This window comes from Leptinotarsa decemlineata, unplaced genomic scaffold, assembly GCF_025532065.1.
Source record: "Leptinotarsa decemlineata unplaced genomic scaffold, Ldec_3_MD MMD2_tig00026316_RagTag_RagTag, whole genome shotgun sequence".
NCBI lineage: Eukaryota > Metazoa > Arthropoda > Insecta > Coleoptera > Chrysomelidae > Leptinotarsa > Leptinotarsa decemlineata.
In genome coordinates, this window is record NW_027412685.1 from 2,444,649 (window position 1) to 2,466,120 (window position 21,472).

The 21,472-nt window shown below is 36.3% G+C and overlaps 1 protein-coding gene across 2 annotated transcripts in view; it reads right to left on the minus strand.

Annotated features, from left to right (window-relative positions):
• The window catches only part of LOC111513096 (uncharacterized), an 86,034-nt gene that overhangs the window by 8,349 nt on the left and 56,213 nt on the right, over positions 1–21,472 (minus strand). For both annotated transcript variants that reach the window (XM_074181850.1, XM_074181849.1), the window contains exons 9-12: positions 16,108–16,227; positions 15,539–15,941; positions 2,676–2,849; positions 701–1,849 (exon numbers count right to left, since the gene is read on the minus strand). In XM_074181850.1, the coding sequence (XP_074037951.1) occupies positions 701–1,849; positions 2,676–2,849; positions 15,539–15,941; positions 16,108–16,227 (1,846 nt within the window). The remainder of the gene's footprint in view (positions 1–700; positions 1,850–2,675; positions 2,850–15,538; positions 15,942–16,107; positions 16,228–21,472) is intronic.

Here is a 21,472-nt window from a genome sequence, read left to right on the forward strand (position 1 = left end):
GATAGAAAGTGAAAATCTATTGATTTCAAGTTGAACTCCAATTTTATAATTTCGTAAACCCAATTATGTCCATAAAGAAAATGATTGTGTTGATTATAAACTAATAAAATTCTAAAAATTGCGTAAAACAATGTAATGCATTCTAGGAATAGAAATAAAATAAATAAAAACTTATCAGTAAATAAAAACTTATCTATGACATCTCTTCTCATGAAAACGCCAGATTTGGAAGTGATAGAGAACTTAATCTTGGAATATCAAAGTTAAACGGGGCTTTTCTTTGCAAAGCCAAGTTTTGATGTTGACCGTCTAACGAGATTTGTCTCTTTTTCACTTCCATTCAATTATTTGAAACCGGAGTCCAAAAACAAAACATTCATGATCCCTCTATTTCGTGATGCTGTGCTGAATGCGTATGCATTTCTGAACCGGCATAGTTTAGTCCAACAGTTCATTCGTGGTTCAGCCTTGCTATGGTTCCAACTAATTGATTTGCAGTGAAAGACAAAATTTCATTCGGCTGTCGATTACAACGATATTCGTGTATTGAGTCCTTTGTCGATTATATAGATGGCGTTGTCATAGGGGGAGATATTATTTATTAATAAGTTTCGAAAAAAATTATTTGGCAATAATCTGCATAGGTGATTATTTCAGAATTATTCCCTTAATGAAAAGCAATAGCTTCAAAAGTTATTACCTTCTTCAGCCTGTGGTTCTCCTGTTATCATTTTTCTGATACCACTTCGTCCTTCAGCTTCTCTAACCCTCTCCATCATTTTTTGCATCTCTACTGGATCACTCAGCGGACTGTAGGGTGTTGGTGGTGGAGGTGGAGTTGGAGGTATTTCTACCATTTCAATGGGAGAATCAACAATTCCATATTCTTGGAAAATCTGATCAGCTTTCGTTATTGGTGTCCTTTCTCCAGCCCCAGGTGGTGGGGTGAATATATCTCCACCGAAATCTCGCAGTGGTGTTGTTACAGGACTTTCGGGAGAAATAAGAGGGGATCTGAAGCTCATATCACCAGGACATACCGGTGACCCACATACTGAGGGGGAAAATTCAGCACCGGGTACTAGGAAAGGTTGACCTTCATCCAAGAACGGAATATCTTCTGGTGGTGTTTGTGGAACATATTCATATTCAGGATATCTTTCTGGACTAGGTGCAAATGGGGGTTCTTCATGTAAGTCAAAGAACCACTGATCTGGATGAACATCAGGGAGTTCAGGTCGGAAAGGAGAAGGAGGGGTTTTAGGCCTCTCAGCCAGATGAGGAGGTGTCTTCCATCCCTGAACCACAGTTGGTGGCCTTATAGGTGAAGGAAGATTCGCTGGAACCCACGTATCTAGAATGCTAGGCTTTGGAGGACGTTCGGGGGGACTCAAGGGAGGCAGATTACTACGAGCTAGAACTTCTGCAGCATATCTGTCAGCTTCAGTTAGCTCACCAGGATCAGGTTGGGTGAAATCAATTCTTCTCCCCACTGTACTTTCAGTTAAACGAGATCGTCTGGCTCTCTTGGCTCCTTGTGCTTCGAGTAGATCACGTCTTGGTTCAAGTCGCCTTCTCTCTATACGAGGTGTGCCAGCTGTGGCAGGGGGTGGGGTAGCTTGTTTTGGCGTTACTTGCTTAGGTGAAACTTGCCTAGGTGTTGCTTGTCTAGGTGTTACCTTTTTTGCAGCAACACGCTCTGGAGAAGGAATTTTCGGAACAGCCCTTTCTCTTCGAGAAGACCAACTTGGTGATAATATTCTATCTAATTCTTCATATGCAGCTGCATTTCTCATTCGAGTCCTCCTCAAATATTCTTCCGTAGTTAGGGGTAACGGCTCCTTTGTTACTATAACAGAAAAATTATATTTATTTTGTAATAGCCTTCTTTATACTATAAAATGAGTAATCATGACCATCTTCAATTGAACTTTATAGAAAAATTTATACTTGTTATTGTTGATATATCTATCCAGATGCATAGAGCTTCCATAATAAAAGTATTTATTTGTTTATATACTGAAAACATGCATCTTTCTACGAACAAGAACGCACACAATCAAACAGACATAAACACACACCCAGCCACACACACACACATACACACACACGTTCAGTATGTACCACAAAAGTGAACCTAAACAAGCAATCCAAAACTTAAAAAATATCCTTTTTCTGTAATGCCAAGGAGAACAAACAAATCTGTATTCCACTATTATGTCTGACTAATATTGATGAAAAAGGTAAAACTATTTTGGAAGTATATTGAATATATATTGCAAATTTACTTTCATATGAAACTTTCAGAATTCTGAAAATTATGAGTTGTTCAATGATGTGTTAACGAAATTAAAGAAATATAGATGTCAAAGTATAAAATTGAATATTTATGGATTTGAAATTAAACTTTACCCCATTTCATTTGATTGTGAAAATTAAAGTCAAGTGGAGTGTCAGAGGAAGATATTTACGTAAATATTCAAGACCTACAGAATCAATGGTTCTAGTGATTGTGATGTAAACATTTTTTTAAGTTTTTCCTTGAGAAAATGAAAAGTTTCCACCTTGGCAATGAACGACAGACTGTGGAAGAACATAACGCAAATTATCGCTGTTGGTCAGATGGATCTATCAATACTCAATAATATTATTATAAAACTTTTCATCCTACTAACGATCTACAATGTCTCTCCTTATATCGTCATCTTCTTCGTGAATTATGGGGGGAGATTCTTCCAATATTCCAGCTCCAGGTGACACATACATTGGAGGAATGTACTCTTCTTTAAAAATACTTCCTGGACTTGGTTCTCTTCCAGGTGGTGGGGATACAGGTCTCAACGGAACGGCTGCAAAAAAAAATTGAAAATGAATTGAAACAAAGCAAAATAGTTTTGAGAAATTGATTTGGAAAGTTGTATCGTGACACTTGTAAATTCTTCACTATTCCTTCAGAAAATGGTGATAGTTACTAAAAAGAAAATAGCTATTTGACTCCTTCAACTAATCTGTTATCCCCACATGTAAAAGATGATTCTTGTATAATCCAATGTTCATATTTTTCTTTCGTGTAATTCAATATTTATATGAAAGTAGTTGTTTTGAGAGGCTTTTCTCTTCCAGTTTCTGTCTGAAAGTTGATTCTTTAGATGATATAAACATCTTTGTAAATAGTTCATCATGAAATTAATTGCTTTCTTCTTTATTTTCAAAATTTCCCACATTTTTTTGATAAATATGCCAAAGTACAAAGCCAGAACCTCACTTTTCCCAAAATTAATCATCCCCTTTCAATTTGATGAAATTACTTTTACTGCAAAACTTTTCTAAATGTATTCATTTTGATCCGTTTGATAAACATCCTGAAAGAGGAATTCCTTATAGTTATTTGAATGAAGAATAATTGCTTCATTTCTAAAGTAATTAATTGATGTATTTTTCTCCCCTCTCAACTGTCAAAATTAGTTTTCTTGTGACGATTTCTGAAGGCAAAGCATATAACATAACTTAATTTGGAAAGAAGAGGGTTTTTAGGTGATTTTTCAGTTTTTTTTTAACTGGTTTCTAGAAACATGTTTCGAAGTAACTGTTAGATCGTTATTGAATGCTTTCCATAATGCATATCAATTTTATTGCCAACAAGAGTTTTCGATTTTCTAGTATGATATTCACGGATGCTTTCAACGTCCTCAAACGTCAGTTAAAATAAATCAATTTGGTATGTTTAGGAATATACATTCAACAATTAACAAAAAATGCTAATGATTTTTCCAATGAGATTGTTCAATTCAATTCAGTTTATTGTCTCAAGAAACAATAAATGCTCCTAATTAGGGACAATAACTAATTACAGAGTATAATAAAATAACAGCAATAAGGGAATAAGATATTTTTTCTACGGATGCTATAAAATGTGCCACTTCTCTCATCGCTTTCATACGTTCAAAACGAAACATTTCTCACGCAGTGAGAAATATCCCCCATTACAGTGAGAAATAATTTCTCATTGTTATCACGATAACCCAAGTCAGTCATGAATTGTTACATGTCAGATTGATATGACAGGTTCTCCATGTTGACAATGCTACTCCGACGATTCGCGTGCAATATCCAAGTAGCCCATTGTCGGCGTTTCCATAACAACATAACCGAAACACTGCACTGCAATAATTATTATTGCTGTCAACTAACCCAACGAAAATAGTTTTATTGTCGATTGTTATAGTATAAACAGTTCAGATTTATTAAATATTGAATATAATGGAATACGAAGATTTACTGTTGAAAAATACACCTCCAGAAATTGTTCAGAAAACAATAGATATTTGCAATAATTTGCTACCAAGCACATCAAGAGAAAAATGAAATCGCTTACAGAAACTTTATGGACTGGAAAATGAAAGCCAAGGTAAATTATTGTTCCGAAAATACCTTGTTAGTTTATTTTGAAGAGTTGTCAAGAAGATTGAAATCATCAACATTATGGTCTCAGTACTCGATGCTGAGGAGTACCTCAATTATTAAAAACTATATATCAAAATACGTAAAACTACGTGCATTTTTAAAACGCAAATCTGAAAAATATGCTCCAAAACAGTCAAAAATATTAACTTCTGAAGAAATTGAAAAAATTTCAAAAGATGCACCTGATGAAAAGTATTTGATGATAAAAAAGTATTTGCTGAATTGAAAATTTTCAAATTTTTATCGAAAAATTATTGTTTGGTTTTGATTTCAGGCTGCTTTAGCTATTGCCTTACAGGGGCATGCCGTTGTGATGAACTTCGAAAATAAAAAATTGATGATATGGAAGAACTTAATTCTGCCCTTTTAATAAAATTACCCGTTATTAAAACCAAGGTTCCTAGAAGTTTCATATTCACAGAAGAATTCTACCAAATTTACAAAAAATATGTGAAACTTTGACCATGCACAAATAAAACACGTTTTTTTTTTTAATTACAAAAATAGCAAATGTACGAAACAGCCTGTGGGAATAGATAAATTTGGCACCATGGCGAAAGAAATAACGGAATTTTTGCAATTATCAAACCCTGAATTATTTACTGGCCACTGTTTTCGAAGGTCATCTGCGACTATTTTGATTAATGCAGGGGCGGATCTTTTAACTTTAAAACGCCATGGGGGTTGGAAATCCAGCAATGCTGCTGAATCTTATATCGACAACTCCATAGTTAGCAAAATGAAAAATTCAAAAAGTATAGTAGAATCCATTCAGCCTCCAGCGCCATTAGAACCTGAACACAACAATGCTGTGGAAGCTCAGTACGTTTTCCCATCAACTTCAACTTCGACCGCAGCTAATATTTCAATTACTGAAAACATGTTGAAACAAAACGACCTACCAGGAATTACTTCACTCTGAAGAAGCTAGCCACTCGCGCCAGCGAAACGTCAGGAAGAAATTCCAAAAATCCACGGCTTTCAAACTCGAAAAACAGTGACACTGAAAACCTCAGCCGCGAAAATCTAAACTATTATGTCACTTCACAAAATTTTTCAAATATTACTGTTAATTACTATTTTAAATAAAATATAAAAAAAATTAATGACATATAAGTATTATTATATGTATTTTAATTTTCAATACTTGAAAACAACGCAACCATAGAAAAAGTACAATGTAAAATGCGTAAGAAAATTATATATTTCACTCGCTTGATTTGCGGCACTTCTGGGCTCGTGAGAAATATGTCATTTTTCTCACTTGTTATACCTATTAATATTTTACAATGTACATATAACATTTGAATTGAAGGGGTTATATTTTTAGGAGTGACTGATTTTTGGGAAAGAAAGTTTTTGGCTTTCTACTACTCCATCTGATACAAAAAAAAGGGGGATGAGAGAATCTTCCAAAGAAAGGAAGGAAGTAATCAATTTGAAAATAAGTAACTCTATACATGGATGTGTAGATCATGCAAAGAAGTAAGTTTCAGACACAAACTGAAAGAAAGTCCTCCTGAAACAGCTACTTTCATATAAACATTGAATTACATGAAAGGAAAAAATTCTTTCGAAACAAATACTTCTATATGAACACTCAATTATACAGAAGATACTTTTCTCTACTCAGTTTGTATTTCAAACATTTGTTGTGGAATAAGAATCAGATATCATTCACATGAGTTCTACTTTGAATGAATGGTAATGAATTGTACTCACATGGAACACTGTCACCCTCACTGGTATACACCGATGTTTCGCCTTAAGACACTTGCCCTAAGGCAAGTGTCTTAAGGCGAAGTGTCCTTTCTTTTGAAGATTCTCTACAAATTCAATTATTACATTTTTATTTTCTTTGTATTATTTTGAACAGAATGAATGAAACAGCTGATTTTGAGTTTATAGAGTGAAAGTACAATGTTATTTCCACATATGATGATTTAAAAATGATTCTAATTATTTTATTCTGTAAGGTTATTTTCATTTGCTGTTCACCAAACAGAAAGGTGCAAATGAGAATAAATGACCCAGAAATATATATTTCAGCTTAAAAATTTCATAGGTGTATCTTGACAATTTTTCATAAATGATTAAACCTGAAGATTTTGTTTTTCCTGGTTATTCAATAGAACTATGATCAAACATAGTCGACTTATTTGAAGTATTATTTAGTCTCAGGGACATATTCATTCATATATGAGCATTTATTGAAATTCATGTTTATCGAGCCAAATGAGAATTTCACCCAAATCATTCTTCATATCATTTTTTATTTTTTCGTAACTGTTTGAGAAATATATAATAGTAGTATCATCAGCAACGAATTCAATTCCAAAGTGGCTAGAGAATTGATACAAATATGAAAAAAACAAACAGGGCTGAAGATGGATTCTTGAGGTCGCCACAAGTTATATTTGGAAGAGAGTTTTTTCGATAAACTATATAATCACATTGTTTTCTATTATACACATAATTTTGAAACCTCTTGAAAAAATTGTCTCTGATTCCAAAATTGGACAATTTTGTCAAAATGTATTAATGTCAACTATTTTTTAATCAGTATGTAGAATTTTATCAAAAAATGTAGTTGCTGCAATTTCATTCAGTTAAAAAGTTAATTTAATAAACCTCTTGAAAAAATTATCTCTGATTCCAAAATTGGACAATTTTGTCAAAATGTATTAATGTCAACTATTTTTTAATCAGTATGAAGAATTTTATCAAAGAATGTGGTTGCTGCAATTTCATTCAGTTAAAAAGTTTATTTAATAAATTTTAATTACATTTATGTCATAGAAAATCTCATAAAATATAAATATACATATAAATCGTACTATTGAATTTAGATACTCCATTCTGATTACGTTATTATTTATAATATTTTTAAAAACGTTAATCTTGTTATTTATACAGTGTGACCCATTTAAAATGGAACCACCCCTGTAGAATGTGCATTTTTCAATCAATCTCAATTTTTTTTTATTGAAATATTAAGCATGAAAAACTGTATCTTGACACTAACTTTCACAATTTTAGTTTCATTTCCAAGGCACTCTATGGTTTTTTTTTGTTTGTCAAAAACGGCAAAAGTTTATTAGGCAATTTTTGTTTTCAAATTTGACTACACCACTGGATTCGTAGTCGTTATAAATCAAAACTGTCAAATTTTCATTAAAAAATATTTGTTAACAACGAAGTTACAACAACTTCAATTTTGGAAACAAAGTATTTGTTTGTAATTTTTATTCAGATTATAGACATATTTGAGATTTGACAACACTGTCATCACCAAGTAGAACACCAGTGAATTTGTACAGTGAAAATCCGAAGTCAACAGCTCAATGCGTTCTACAGTTATAACTCCTGAAACTATGGTAATGTGCAAGCGTTTTGTAATAAAAATCTGACTACGCCAATGGATTTGTGGATAATATTCCCTTAAAATCATTCATTTGAGTGTAGGTTACGAGAAGTGAAAATTAAAATGAAAATTGAATAATTGAATAACAGAAAATTAAAAGTTCATTTTCAAGTTACGCAGTAGTAGACCAAGTTCAGAATCTCATGTCATGGGATCTCCCAATTGCGCTTTTACCAAATCTTGATAGAATCTTGATCGTGAAAGAATCTTGAAGTATTAATGGTCATACTTGTAAGCTTTTTGGAAGTTTCCCAATAATAAATAATAGTACTTTTGTAACAGCGCACCTGGAAAATCACATTTTATGAGATTCTGAACTTACTCTACCTTCTTCTATAGCTTATGAAAACAAAATGTATACAAACAAGTTTCAAAGTATTTATTCAACAATTAATTGCCATTAAGAAAAAACTGATACTAAAATAAACATTGATTTAAAACTAAACATTCAAATTTTTGAAGCTTCTACCAAACCTCCATTACGTTCAATACATTTATCGTATCTCTTCCGAATATTGTTTACAATATTTCTTATTTGTTGAACTGTAATTTCGGCACAAGCTTGTCGTATCCTTTGCATGAGTTCAGCTCGATTCGTTGGTCTTGTTCTGTATACTTTTTGTGTCAGAATACCCCACAGAAAAAAGTCTAATATTGTTAGATCAGGCGATCTAGGTGGCCATTCAATTAAGTCACTACCTCGTCCTATCCAATGATTTGGAAACTGGTTATTTAGCCACTCTTTAACAATCCTCGAATTGTGCACGGAACAGCCGTCGAGCTGAAAATATAAATTTACTTGTTCCGCAAGAGGCATTTCATCTATTTCGTCCGATAATTGGTTATTTAGAAATTCCAAAAAATTTTGCCCGTTTATGTTTCCATCAAAAAAATATGGACCTATTATTCTATTTTGTACTATACCACACCAAACGTTAACTTTTTCGGAATATTGACTTTTACAATTTATGATCCAGTGCGGATTTTCCGTAGCCCAATACCGAGCATTTTGCGATGAAACTACCCCATTGGTGCTGAAAGAAGCTTCATCACTAAACATTATGCAGTTTAAAAATTTCTTGTATTCAGGTACTCGCCTTGTGCCCACAAACAAAATTGCATACGTTTCACTTCATCACCTGCCTTTAAAGAGTGAAGAAATTTAGGTTTAAATGCTCTCATTTTGTTTTGTTTAAGACATCGTCGAATAGTCTCTCTCGGTAAGTTCAAATCCAAACTGGCGACTCGTAAACTTCTGTTTGGGTGGTTTCTAAAATAATCTAAAACAGCACCTTCGTTTAAATTTCTTCTTCGGTGATTATTTTTTAAAATATGTTTGCTGACTGCACCGGTTTCTTTAAATGTTTTGTTAATTTTACTGACGGTGCTTCTGTCAATGGGAAGTCGATTTGGATGTCTGTGATTAAATATCCTAGCTGCTTCTCTTTCACTATGATAATTGTCCCCAGAAATTCTCACAATTTCAATTCTTTCTTCTAATGATAATTGCAAAGCCATTATTAAATGCACGTAACTAACAACTATTATTTTATTTATGATTAACTGTCAAAATCACAGCCTACTGTTGATTTATTATAAAACCTTTGCATAATGAGTTCAGCTTCCTCAAATTATTGATATCTCCTCTAAAAGATTGTTTTAGCTGAGTTATGAAGAATTTACAGGGAACAATTTTTGTCCTGCTCTCTGTTTCATTATTGAATAAATGATTTCCATGCTTTAAATCAATTTGATTTTAGCGGCTATGCGGAAGAATGTACTAAGTACTGCATAACTTGAAAATGAATTTTTAATTTTCTGTTATTCTAGAATACACTTCTCGTAACCTACACTCAAATGAATGATTTTAAGGGAATATTATCCACAAATCCAGTGGCGTAGTCAGATTTTTATTACAAAACGCTTGCACCACAAATCTCTCACATTACCATATTTTCAGGAGTTATAACTGTAGAACGCATTGAGCTGTTGACTTCGGATTTTCACTGTACAAATTCACTGGTGTTCTACTTGGTGATGACAGTGTTGTCAGATCTCAAATATGTCTATAATCTGAATAAAAATTACAAACAAATACTTTGTTTCCAAAATTGAAGTTGTTGTAACTTCGTTGTTAACAAATATTTTTCAATGAAAATTTGACAGTTTTGATTTATAACGACTACCAATCCAGTGGTGTAGTCAAATTTGAAAACAAAAATTGCCTAATAAACTTCTGCCGTTTTTGACAAACAAAAAAAACCATAGAGTGCCTTGGAAATGAAACTAAAATTGTGAAAGTTAGTGTCAAGATACAGTTTTTCATGCTTAATATTTCAATAAAAAAAATTGAGATTGATTGAAAAATGCACATTCTACAGGGGTGGTTCCATTTTAAATGGGTCACACTGTATATACTTTATCTCGAATTTTAATCACATATCCATTAGTTTTTGTCTCTGATGACATTTCTTCATCGCTAGATTCGACAAACCTTCTTGATCTTCGAAATCTTCAAAACCATCACCTCCTTCATCTCCACTATTATCTCCAGTCTGCATTGGTTCTTCATCCACAATTTCATTTGAATCATTAACTTCCTCGTAGGCTTTTTCTTCCATATTGGAGAAATTGTCAGAACTATGACAATTTGAACATGAATTTGTGCATTTTGAAACATGTTTTCGACAGCCACATTTTAAACTGTCATATCTAGTTTCACAGCTACAGCAAATAATTTTAAGCATTACTTCCGGAATCAATTTCGTTTCTGTAAATTTGGGCGTGACGCCACGTTAATGTTGCTTCCAGACCCAATCTGTTCCTGTCAGTTCGTTACCCAACCAAGTTTGAAGTTGATAATATGACCTGTAACAATTTTGTTCTGCCTTCTATGGGTGGGAGGTTTGCCAAAATGAAAGATGATTTAATTTTTGCCAATTGATATTATTGAAATCTTAATTATTCCAGTGATATTTTTTATTATTACATTTATGAATAGATTTGATTAATTACAATCCATTTTTTCATATCTTCTTTACTTTGCATCTTTCTTATGAAAAACATTGGCCACATTTGACAAATTTTTAGCGTCTAATAATGAATTCACGATACCTTTCTTTCCTTTTCCGGCAAATCCAGATGTTGTTTCGCAACCGGAGAAACAATGCAGAAATGCAACAATATTTTCGAAGTTTTCATGTTTGAAATTATTAGAAATGATGAATAGATGCTTCACATGTCCAGAACCTGGTTTGAGAAAATAAATGTCATGATTATTTGAATTTATTTTCAATTGACCAAAAGATCATTATTTCGACCCACAACAATGATAGTTTCATTAGTATTTCTGGCAATTTCTATCGAGGCATTAATTATGTCAACATCATCTTCTTCTACATGTTTACAGGAAAACCCTTGTGACTGTAACCTTCTTTTCAAAGTGTTTATTATTTTGTCCTTGTTTTTCTCGTTAGATAAACATTTTTCTTGCAGAAACGGTATTTTTGTATGGTTTTGATAATCAAACTCTGGAATATTGTCTGAAGTTTTTCTACGACTACGTTCTCCTCTTTTAGTTGAAGTAGCTGCTGGTTCTGTTGTGACAGTAACTGATTTTTTAATTTCGGGGTACCCATCAGTGACAATATAGCTGCTTGCTGCGTAATGTTTTTCTAGATAGCGCAAATATTCATTCATGATCTCTTCCATCATTTCATATTTCTGCCAAATTACTTTGTGCAGTTAAAATCCACGACAACATGCACTATGCCGTCAGATTGCGTTGGTCTATTCACGCTCACAAATAATTCGTGGAGCTGAGATTTTTCATTTTTCATGAGGTCATTTTCTGTAAAAACCTCCTATCTCCTTCCCCACTTCTCTTTGAAATACCTTTCAATGGGCTGAGGTCACTCAAGTATATAAATTATTTTGAAACGGCAATAAATAGGCATCTACAAATATTGTTTAAAAAAGATTTTGAATCTTCTAAAAATTTTGTAGATGTCTAATTGAATATTAATTTTATTAACTTATTTGTTTGCTAATAATAGTAGCATATTTCGATTTGCAATTTTTTCGTTTATCAATGTAACATAGAATATTATGTTGTTTGAGTAATCAAAGTGTAAATTTCAATATATAGCTCAAAATTGTACATAATGATTAGAAAAAAAAGTTCGAATTCGAGTTTTTTTCGATGTTTTGCATTTTCTGAGAACATTTACTATTTCTATGTATATTTTTTTCGAACCATCAGGAAGTACGCATTTCAACGAACAAAGAACACACCGACTTTTTGGAAAAAGCTGATATTTTGATAAGATTTTCGATTGAAAATCAGGGTGCTTGTTTGATATTTAGTCAAAATAAAATAAATCACAGTGTATTTGGGACATGCAAAAGTAAGTTTTCACCAAACTTTGTAGAATTTTTTTAAAGATAAAAATAAAAAACCAAAAACTTGGTTATTTGAATTTTCCATATAAATTTTAAGGTTATGTGGAAAAATTGTAACAACAAAAGTTGTAGATCTTTTTATTATCTACAACTTTGCCTTTAATTTTTTTCTCTATAGGACTTGTAGTTTTGCCGGAAATCGAGATAAACCATTTTTTACCCTTAAAAACTCAATCCCTCCCACTTCTCGAACTCAGATCGCCCAGATCGCCCAGATCATTATATTCTTCTCCTTTTCTGATGGGTTTCATCCTACTATTATTTTTTTTCACTTCTTACCATTTTGAAGGCTTCAACCCTATAGTATAATTATCCATTTTAACAAAATGAGGCTTCACAAATTCGTAGCGGATCATCAATATATATGCAGTTCAGATTTATACTTTAAATTTTTTCACTCTTTGTTGTTGAATTATTCAGTAAAAAATTTACACCTTTCCACATTAATTTTAGGGTTGAGTTGTTGAATTGCTTCTGGTTATATTTATTATTTTTATCTTGAATAGTTTTTCCAACTGATTCATTCAAATAGTTATATTTATCAGAAATTTTTATTTTTTTTTTGTTGAAATATTTATCACGTTCTTTAATCAACGTTGCCAAGTGATTATCACATCATGGCTTTAAATTTTTCTTATGCATGTATTTTTGTAAAGAAGAACATGAGTTCAATTTTTATCTTTGCATAGAGTTAATTTTTGAAATTGATTGCTTCCTTCCTTTGTTTGGAAAATTCCCACATTTTTGTATCTAGATGGAGAGGTAGAAGGCCAAAAACTTTCTTTCCCATAAATCAAAAAAAAATCTATTAACTCAGTGTCACTTTTTTAGGTTCGAAAGCCGTGGATTTTTGGAATTTCTTCCTGACTTTTCGCTGTCACAAGTGGCTAGCTCTACCAATGGCTACTCCCCTGACTAATACCACGAAGGGCGTTGGATTATATCCGACAGGTGTAGGGAGTGTGGGGAGTTGAGACTGGCCTGAACGAACTGTTCTTATAGATGATTTGATTTATAGCCAGTCTTCAAGTATGTCCACTGACTATATGTGAGAAGTTTCCTTTCCTCAAACGAGGAATTGAGCAAATTTTGGATATGCAGTTGGTTACCTCGTTCACAGGCAAATGGGGCGATGACAAATCTGTTGTTGTTATCTGCTTCTGCTTAGTTCGAGGAATGATACTCTGAAGGAATTCGATTTTCAATTATCGGAAATCATCGACTTTATGTTGATGATATACACTACCTTGCACTAACGAGTGGCCAAACAGCCCAAAACCGGTCTGCAAGTGTGTTCCAATAATTGAAAATCTATTGCGGCAGTTGTATCGCCAACAGCATATGTAGGAATAACTTCAGTGAAGAATCCTGCACTGACAACTGTCGGATATGATCCAACGCCCTTCGTGGTATTACCCAGGGGAGTAGTTGTTTTTCGATAGGTGTCAGTCCATTAAGCTACAATGTAGGGAGTTGAGACCGGCCTGAACTTAAAGTATGCCCACTGACTATATGTGAGTAGGAAGACATTATCGAATTTATAGATTACATTAACCGATTTGTGTTATTATTAGCAAATGAAATATTCACATTCATATCACCAAAAAATAAAATATCACATTTGTGATTATCAAAACTCTAAAATGTCTCATTCATGAAATTCAAGTAGTTCCGATGATTCACTCTAGGTGAACAATATATACCTACCACACAAAATACAGTTAGGTAACTTGATTTTTGAAGCAATTAATATTAGTAGAACTTTTTTTCAATTTGAAATTCAAATTTGTTTTCAGTGAAAACGCCTGCACCACCACCTCGTCGCTTTCCAGTGGTGAATACTATGATTTTACTTACACATGAATATTTTAATCTCTGAACATCAAATACTATGTGATCTTTCATTAATTTTGACTCTCTCTTTGTTATATACATAAACAAGGATGTTGCTTCCTTATTTGTTGGTTCTCTGAAGTATTTTTCCATAACTTTTTTCTGAATGAACTAGGGTTGTGTCATCTGCTAACAGATGGATCAGAAACAATTTCGTGTTTAAATTTTGCACTGCTTCTTAAAGGGAAAAATGCCGTTAAAGCAAATCAATGGCCTGAGGAGTGTTATAAGGACTCCGCTCCATCAGAAACGACAATTCAATGTTGGTTTGCTGACTTCAAACGTGGTCGTAGAGACACCGATGATGCAAAACGCAGTGGACGTCCAAATGAGGCAGTACCACCAGAAAACATAAATCCACAAAATCTTTTTGAACGAAAGAAAAGTGAAGTTACGTGAGTTAGCTGATATTGAAAATATATCAAAAGAACGTGTTGGCTCTTTATTGCATGATCATTTGACTATGAGAAAGTTCTGTTCGAAGTGGGTGCCGCGCGAGCTCACTGTTGACCAAAAACAGGAACGTCTTGATAATTCTGAGCAGTGTTTGGCCATGTTTAAACATAAACTGGAATTTTTGCGTCAATGTGTGAGAATAGATGAAACATGGATCCATCACTCCACTCCAGTGGAGTGGAGAGCAACTGGTGAACCTCGTCCAAAGTACCCGAAAGCACAACAATCGGCTGGAAAGGTTTTGACCTCGATATTTTGGGATGTGCGAGATGTAATATTCATCGACCATCTCGAGAAGGAATATATTATAGTTTTAGCGTTATTGGAGCGTTTGAAGGCCGAAATTGCGGAAAAACGATCCCATTTGAAGAAAACAAAAGTACTGCTTCATTTGGACAATGCGCAGTGTCACAAATCAATAAAAATGATGGCAAAATCGCATGAAATGGGCTCAGAATTGTTTCCGCATATACCATACACGCCAGATTTGACTCCCAGCGACCACTGGCTGTTCGCAGACCTCAAAAAATGCTAACCGGTAAGAAATTTCTCTCGAATGGAAAGGTTATTGCTGAAACTGAGGCCTATTTTGAGGCAAAAGATGAATCGATCTACAAAAGTGGTATTGCGCTGGAATGATTGTGTGTCTCTTGATGGAGATTGCGTTGATGAATAAAGCCAATTTTGAACAAAAAAATGCGTTTTTTTTTCCTAGGCCTGTGACTTTTCAGCCCAGATGTTACTTGAACTATTTACTTCCGGTTGGTATGAATGCTGACCACTTATAGCGATACAATATTCATCTGATACATCAGTCCATCAAAATCAATTAAAACTCACGTGATGTTCGCATTGGGGATTGTCGTGGAGGAGTTCTAGGACAGACTTTTACAGGTGGAGTTCTAGGAGAAAGAGGAGTTGGTGGGGATGGTATTTTCGGTGGCTCTTCTGATTCTTCAGTTATTATATCAGCCGCCTTCGGAGCGAATGATTTGCCGAGATCTTTTCTCCTTGTAGAAGTTTTTCCAACAATGAGGAACCTAGAGTACATTCCACCCCTTTTCGGATCGAAGAATTCTTCATCACGTTCTAAGTCTTCAAGTTTCTCGTCAAGATCTGGTGAGAGCCAGCGAGGATAATTACCATCTGATTCGAACTGACGAGGAAAGTACATTGGACCAAGTGGACGAGTTGGTGTTGATGGGATTGGTGGTGGCGGAGAACGATCTCGAGATGTTGGTACCTATGATATGAGTAAAACTGCTTTCGAAAAAAGTTCAATGAAAATATATCGATTAATTAGTAGTAGAGTAAAATATTCGAAATACAAAAATAAAATTTCTAATTAAAAATAAGATATTTCGAAAATCATAATTGAGCAAAACATCATAATAGAAAAGAAAGAATACCTCTGAATGAAGTTGTGTCCTGATGAATTCTCGTGCAGCCTTCATACGATCTGCTACAGTGACATACGGGCCTCGAAATTCTGTGAACAGCGGTTCTCCGCGACCTTCAAGTGATGGTACCTTCAATATGAATTAAGCTACTTTCAGAGAAAAATCTAATAGAACCATATTGATTATGAATTATGATGATGATTGATAATGATAATAATAATAATAATAATGAAATAATATATAATAATAATAATATGAGCAGGGATGGCCACTAACACCCTTGGCCTTTGGTGAGTTGCGACACCACTTACCCGAGCAACTGGTGCAAAACCGGACCGGCAGCCCAGGCGCACCCGGGAAAAAGAACTCCATTCTCCCTCCGGTGCCGGCCGTGGGTCCAAAGGGCTACCCACCCGGTGGACCCAACACTTGGTTCCCAATAATCAAGGAAGGGGCCCCCACAATCGACCCGCTCGGAGGGGTCAGAGGCAAGGTGGTGGGGCCCATAACGATGATTTGCCTACTGATGACAACCCTGGCAATGAAAACGGACGTGGACTCATGAGCTAAGAGATAGCCTTATGCATTGCTACGAGAGTAGTGAGCCTGCGCGAAGAGGGAACATGGCGAGATTGCATGCTCTGTGGTGTGAAACACATCCAGAGCATGCCGCCTTTTTCGCCCAAAACCTTAGGGATTATGTATCTTATCTTCGGTGGCAGGGCTATTCAGCTTCCTCCTAGCCTGCTATCGAAGTGGTAGAAGTGAAAGTTCTACCACCCGTTGGCACGGCTGGAGAGGAGACCCGCATCATACCACCAATGGAGACGACAATCAGAACACGCAGGGCGCTCCACAGGATTAAGCCCCTGAAGCCACAAGAACTGGCTCGTTTGGATGCGGAGGTTCATAGTGTTCTAACAGAAGAGGCTGACATCTGGCAAATCAACACCGCCGTGTATAACGTCGTACAATCGCTTTCCGAATCGAAAGGACAAAATCCCGGCCTTGCGGTTCGGAAGATTGAACGGCGTGTTCACAAGATGGAGGCTAAGATCACGTCGGCGAGACAACACGCGTGTCGTATCCAATGTGTGATGGATTACAGGGCGGCCAACAGAGAGCTTTCAACTGAGAGCTTCGACAGCCTGAGCCCAATGAACTGCGCAACCCGATAACCCCGGATGACGTTCAAAGGGCCCTTGTTGGTTTCAAAAACTTTGCTGCTCCAGGCCCAGATGGGCTGATCACTTATTAGTGGAAAAGACTACCAAGTACCACCGCCATCTTGCCAGAGTTTTCAACTCATGGCTGGTCGGAGAGCAGCCGATTCCGGATTGGTCTGTCGAGGGGCGGACCATTCTCATCCCAAAAAGCGGAGATTTGTCGGTTCCTAAGAATTACAGACCGATAACATGCTTGAAATCGTGTTATAAGTTGTTTACAAGCATCTTATACACACGAATACTCACCGCAGTTGACCGAGTGTTCGAACGGATATATGAGCAGAGAGGGTCGAAGAGATGAGTCGCTGGATGTAGAGAGAACCTGATCATCGATAGATGTGTAACGCAGGACTCTATACAATATAAGCGTAACCTCTCTATGACCTGGATCGATTACCGTAAGGCATTTGATACAATTTCGCATGAGCTCATCTTGCATTTGCTCAGATGCCTTGCGGTACCCGACAACATAGTGAGATGCATTAAACAACTGATACCACTTTGGCGAACCCTCTTCACCATAACATCTGGTCAAGAGTGGGTCACTTTCAGAAGGGGTGTATTTCAAGGTGATTCCCTCAGCCCCCTTCTATTCTACATCTCACTATTGCCATTATCCGTTGCGCTCAGAAATATTCGAGGGTATAACTGTGGCACCCCCGGAAACCGGAAGCACAAGGTCACCCATCTGTTTTATATGGATGACCTTAAACTTTATGCCTCTGGAGAGAAGGATCTCCATCAGTCCTTGAGGGTGGCGGAAGAGTACACGCATGCTATCGGTATGAAATTCGTGATAGACAAATGTGCAATGGTTCATCTCAAAAGAGGACGATGCGGGGACTACGGAGAGGATGTGCAGCTCGTAGATGGAAGCATCCTACACCATCTGGATGCCGGAGAGACGTATACTTACCTCGTGGTGGAACAACGCCACTCACAAAAGGTAACAGCAGTAAAAAAACTCTCTCCGCGGCAAGTATCAGCACAAACTTTGGCAGGTCTCGTCATTGGAACTGTCGGAAAAGAACAAAGTAGCTGCAACAAATATGCTTGCCGTTCCAATCTTAATCTACTCGTTTGGGGTAGTGAAGTGGACTCGGGAGGAGCTGTATCAACTCGAGGTGTTGCATCCCAAATCGTCCGTTCAACGGTTGTAATTTCCCCGACAACAGGGAGACCGTTGACTTATGAGTTTGGAGTGTCTACATGACAGAATGGTACTGCATACAGCCTGTAAAGTCGTCAGGAGTTCGGATCCCCTTCTCTGTATGGTCCGTGACCATGAGAGAGCAGGAATCGGAGCTTTTTTCCTCAGGGCAGCTGCCCGAGCAGCTGATGAACTCGGTATAATTTTCATCTCTGAACGAGGTGACTACAACTCTGTCACCGAATTGGAACCCGTTCAGCAAAAAGCTCAGATGAAAGCCGCACAGATCACCTCACTTCTGCGAAGACACAAGGATAAGCCAATGCATGGGGTCTTCTTCAATAACATTGGAGGCCTTGGCTTATCAAAGCGCCTGACGTTCGCTTTTCTCAGGTCGAGTGGGCAAAAGTCGAAACTGAAGGCTTCATCATGGCTTGCCAGGATGGTGTCTTCAACACCTTAGTCTACCGCAGTCGTTTGATGGGTATAGAGGTTCCTGACACAAGGTGCAGGGCCTGCCGCGAGGCGCCCGAGACCCTAATGCGCTTGCTATCAGCATGTCCAGCATATGCGGTCTCGGCCTATATCCATCGACATAACGCGGCCCTAAGAGTGCTATATGACTATCTACGGCAGTATTACGGTATCGACGAGACACCGGTGTTGCCCTACGCTCCGGGGGATATTGAGTCCGTTGTGGGGAACGAGAAGTGCCGAATTGATTGGAACTATTCGTTCCCCACCCTCAGGCTCATACAAGCTAATAAGCCTGATGTAGTCCTTCTCGACCACCAGACCAAAACGATCTTTGTCGTGGAGTTTTCAGCTCCTGGCGAGACGAATATCGGCAGAAAAGAAGAGGAAAAACGGAGACTTCGCAGACTGTATCCAGAGCAATCTGTCGAAATGGTTGTTCTAATTATTGGAGTCCTTGGTGAAATGATGCCCTCTCTACTCTCGAATCTTAAAATCATACCAGCTTGCCGCACTAAGGCAGAAATCTCAGCCGCACAGATACAGAAGTCTGTCATTTTTGGCTTATTGCGCTTGCTCAGGGCACATGATTCTCGGACCCAATGAAGACTTACCCCACGGTGTGGGAAGTGGTCAGTGGCTGATAATTCTGGCGCGCCCTCTGAATGTATCGGGGGCTTCGGGGATAGGGCCTGACTAGCGCACACTACGGTGGAAAATGATAATAATTATAATAATAATAATAATGTATTCATTTCCAAAGAAAAATAAAATGTTACATGGTATTCGCCTTATGCTACTCATAAATTCCAAGGGGGAGTTCACCTGAGGGTGTTGTACCATCCAACACTTGCTATTTAAAATTTTATGATATAACTCAAAACTAACCTAACTAATTCTAAAACATGAATCTTCATTTCATAAACTTCACCTTACGATTTGATCCCCACAAACTTCATTAAAAAAATATATCACATGTTCACAGTTCTTTACTCTAATATTTACGAAGTCCGGCTATTAAATAATGAGACTGCGCGCCCTAGAGGGGTGAGAAAAAAACGAGTAGAGCGTTGGGTATCTGGAAATCTTCTCTATTCACGTACCAAAACTCGCTTTTGTCACTATCATAGTATTTGTGCACGTTTGAAACGAACGTGTTTTTTTTTTCTCTTCCCCAAAACCATATGTGACGAAAAACAGGAGCAACGTATTAATCTGAAATTTCTCGTTAAATTGAAAAAACCCCGACTGACTGCTATAAATTGTTGCAAGAGGCCTATGGGGACAATTCACTCGAACGCGTGTTTGTGAGTGATGTAAGCGCTTAAGTGAGAGAGAAAGGATTTCCAAATCAAAATTCAAGGCAATGTTGATCGTTTTTTTTCGACATTAATGGTATCGTGGTGACTGAATGGGTTCCAGAGGGTCGGACTGTCAATCAGTCGCAACACTGCGAGAACGAGTTTGTAAGAAACAGACCGAATTGTGGAAGAACAACTCAGGAATTTTGAACCAGGATAACACACCTGCCCATAACGCACTATCTGTGAAGCGGTATTTGGCCGATAAACGCACTCCAGTGCTCGAACACGCGCCGTACTCGCCAGATTTGGTACCGTAGGACTTTTTTTGTTTCCGCAATTGAATCTGCTTTGGAAGGAACCCGATTTGAGTCGATGGAAGCGGTAAAGCAAAAAACGGCAAAGCTCTTAAAGGCCCTCACCAAAATAGGCTTTCAGCGCAGCTTCGATCAATTGAGAAAACGAAAAAAATAAATAGTGGCGTGGCGAAGAAAGTATATTGAAAGGAAGCATTCGAATGTAAAATAATTTGTATAATATAACGCTATTTCGAAACCAGTCTCGTTATTTAATAGGCGGACCTGGTATATAACCCCACGTAATCACAATTGAGAGACTACCTACTCAGATACTCACTCGATCATAATTACCCACCTACCTCAACTTTTATATATCTACCTAAGGTACATCCTCATTTATGATTACTCAGATCAATTCCACATCAATGTGGTTCCAAACAGTGCTTCACAAATAAATGGCAATCTGCTCAAATCCAGTTGATCATTCAGTAAAATCTTTCAATTTTCGAGTTCATTAGTTTCCATTACTTCCAAGTGATTTAGCTTCAAAATTTCATTTTCGTGTGTAAAATTTAAAAATCTCCGTTAAAGATATGATTTTTTTTGAAAGTGTAGTTCAGCAAATTAATATGAATCTTCATCAAGTAACGGCCGAATCTATCCGAGAAATGAATCTACATTACACAGTTTTTCGTATTTGTTGGGTCAGTTGAATATTCATCAACAACAACAAAAAGAGATGAAGTAATATGGAAGATTACAAGAAATGAATACTTGTCAAAAATACGTTGGTAAGAAACGGGGATATACAAAAATAAAATGCATCAAATTGTATTAACTTGCAGAAAACTGTTGAGTATGTTTTTTAATTTATCAATAGTGAAGTTAATTGAAGCCAAAATAATATGTCTGAAATGAAGAGAG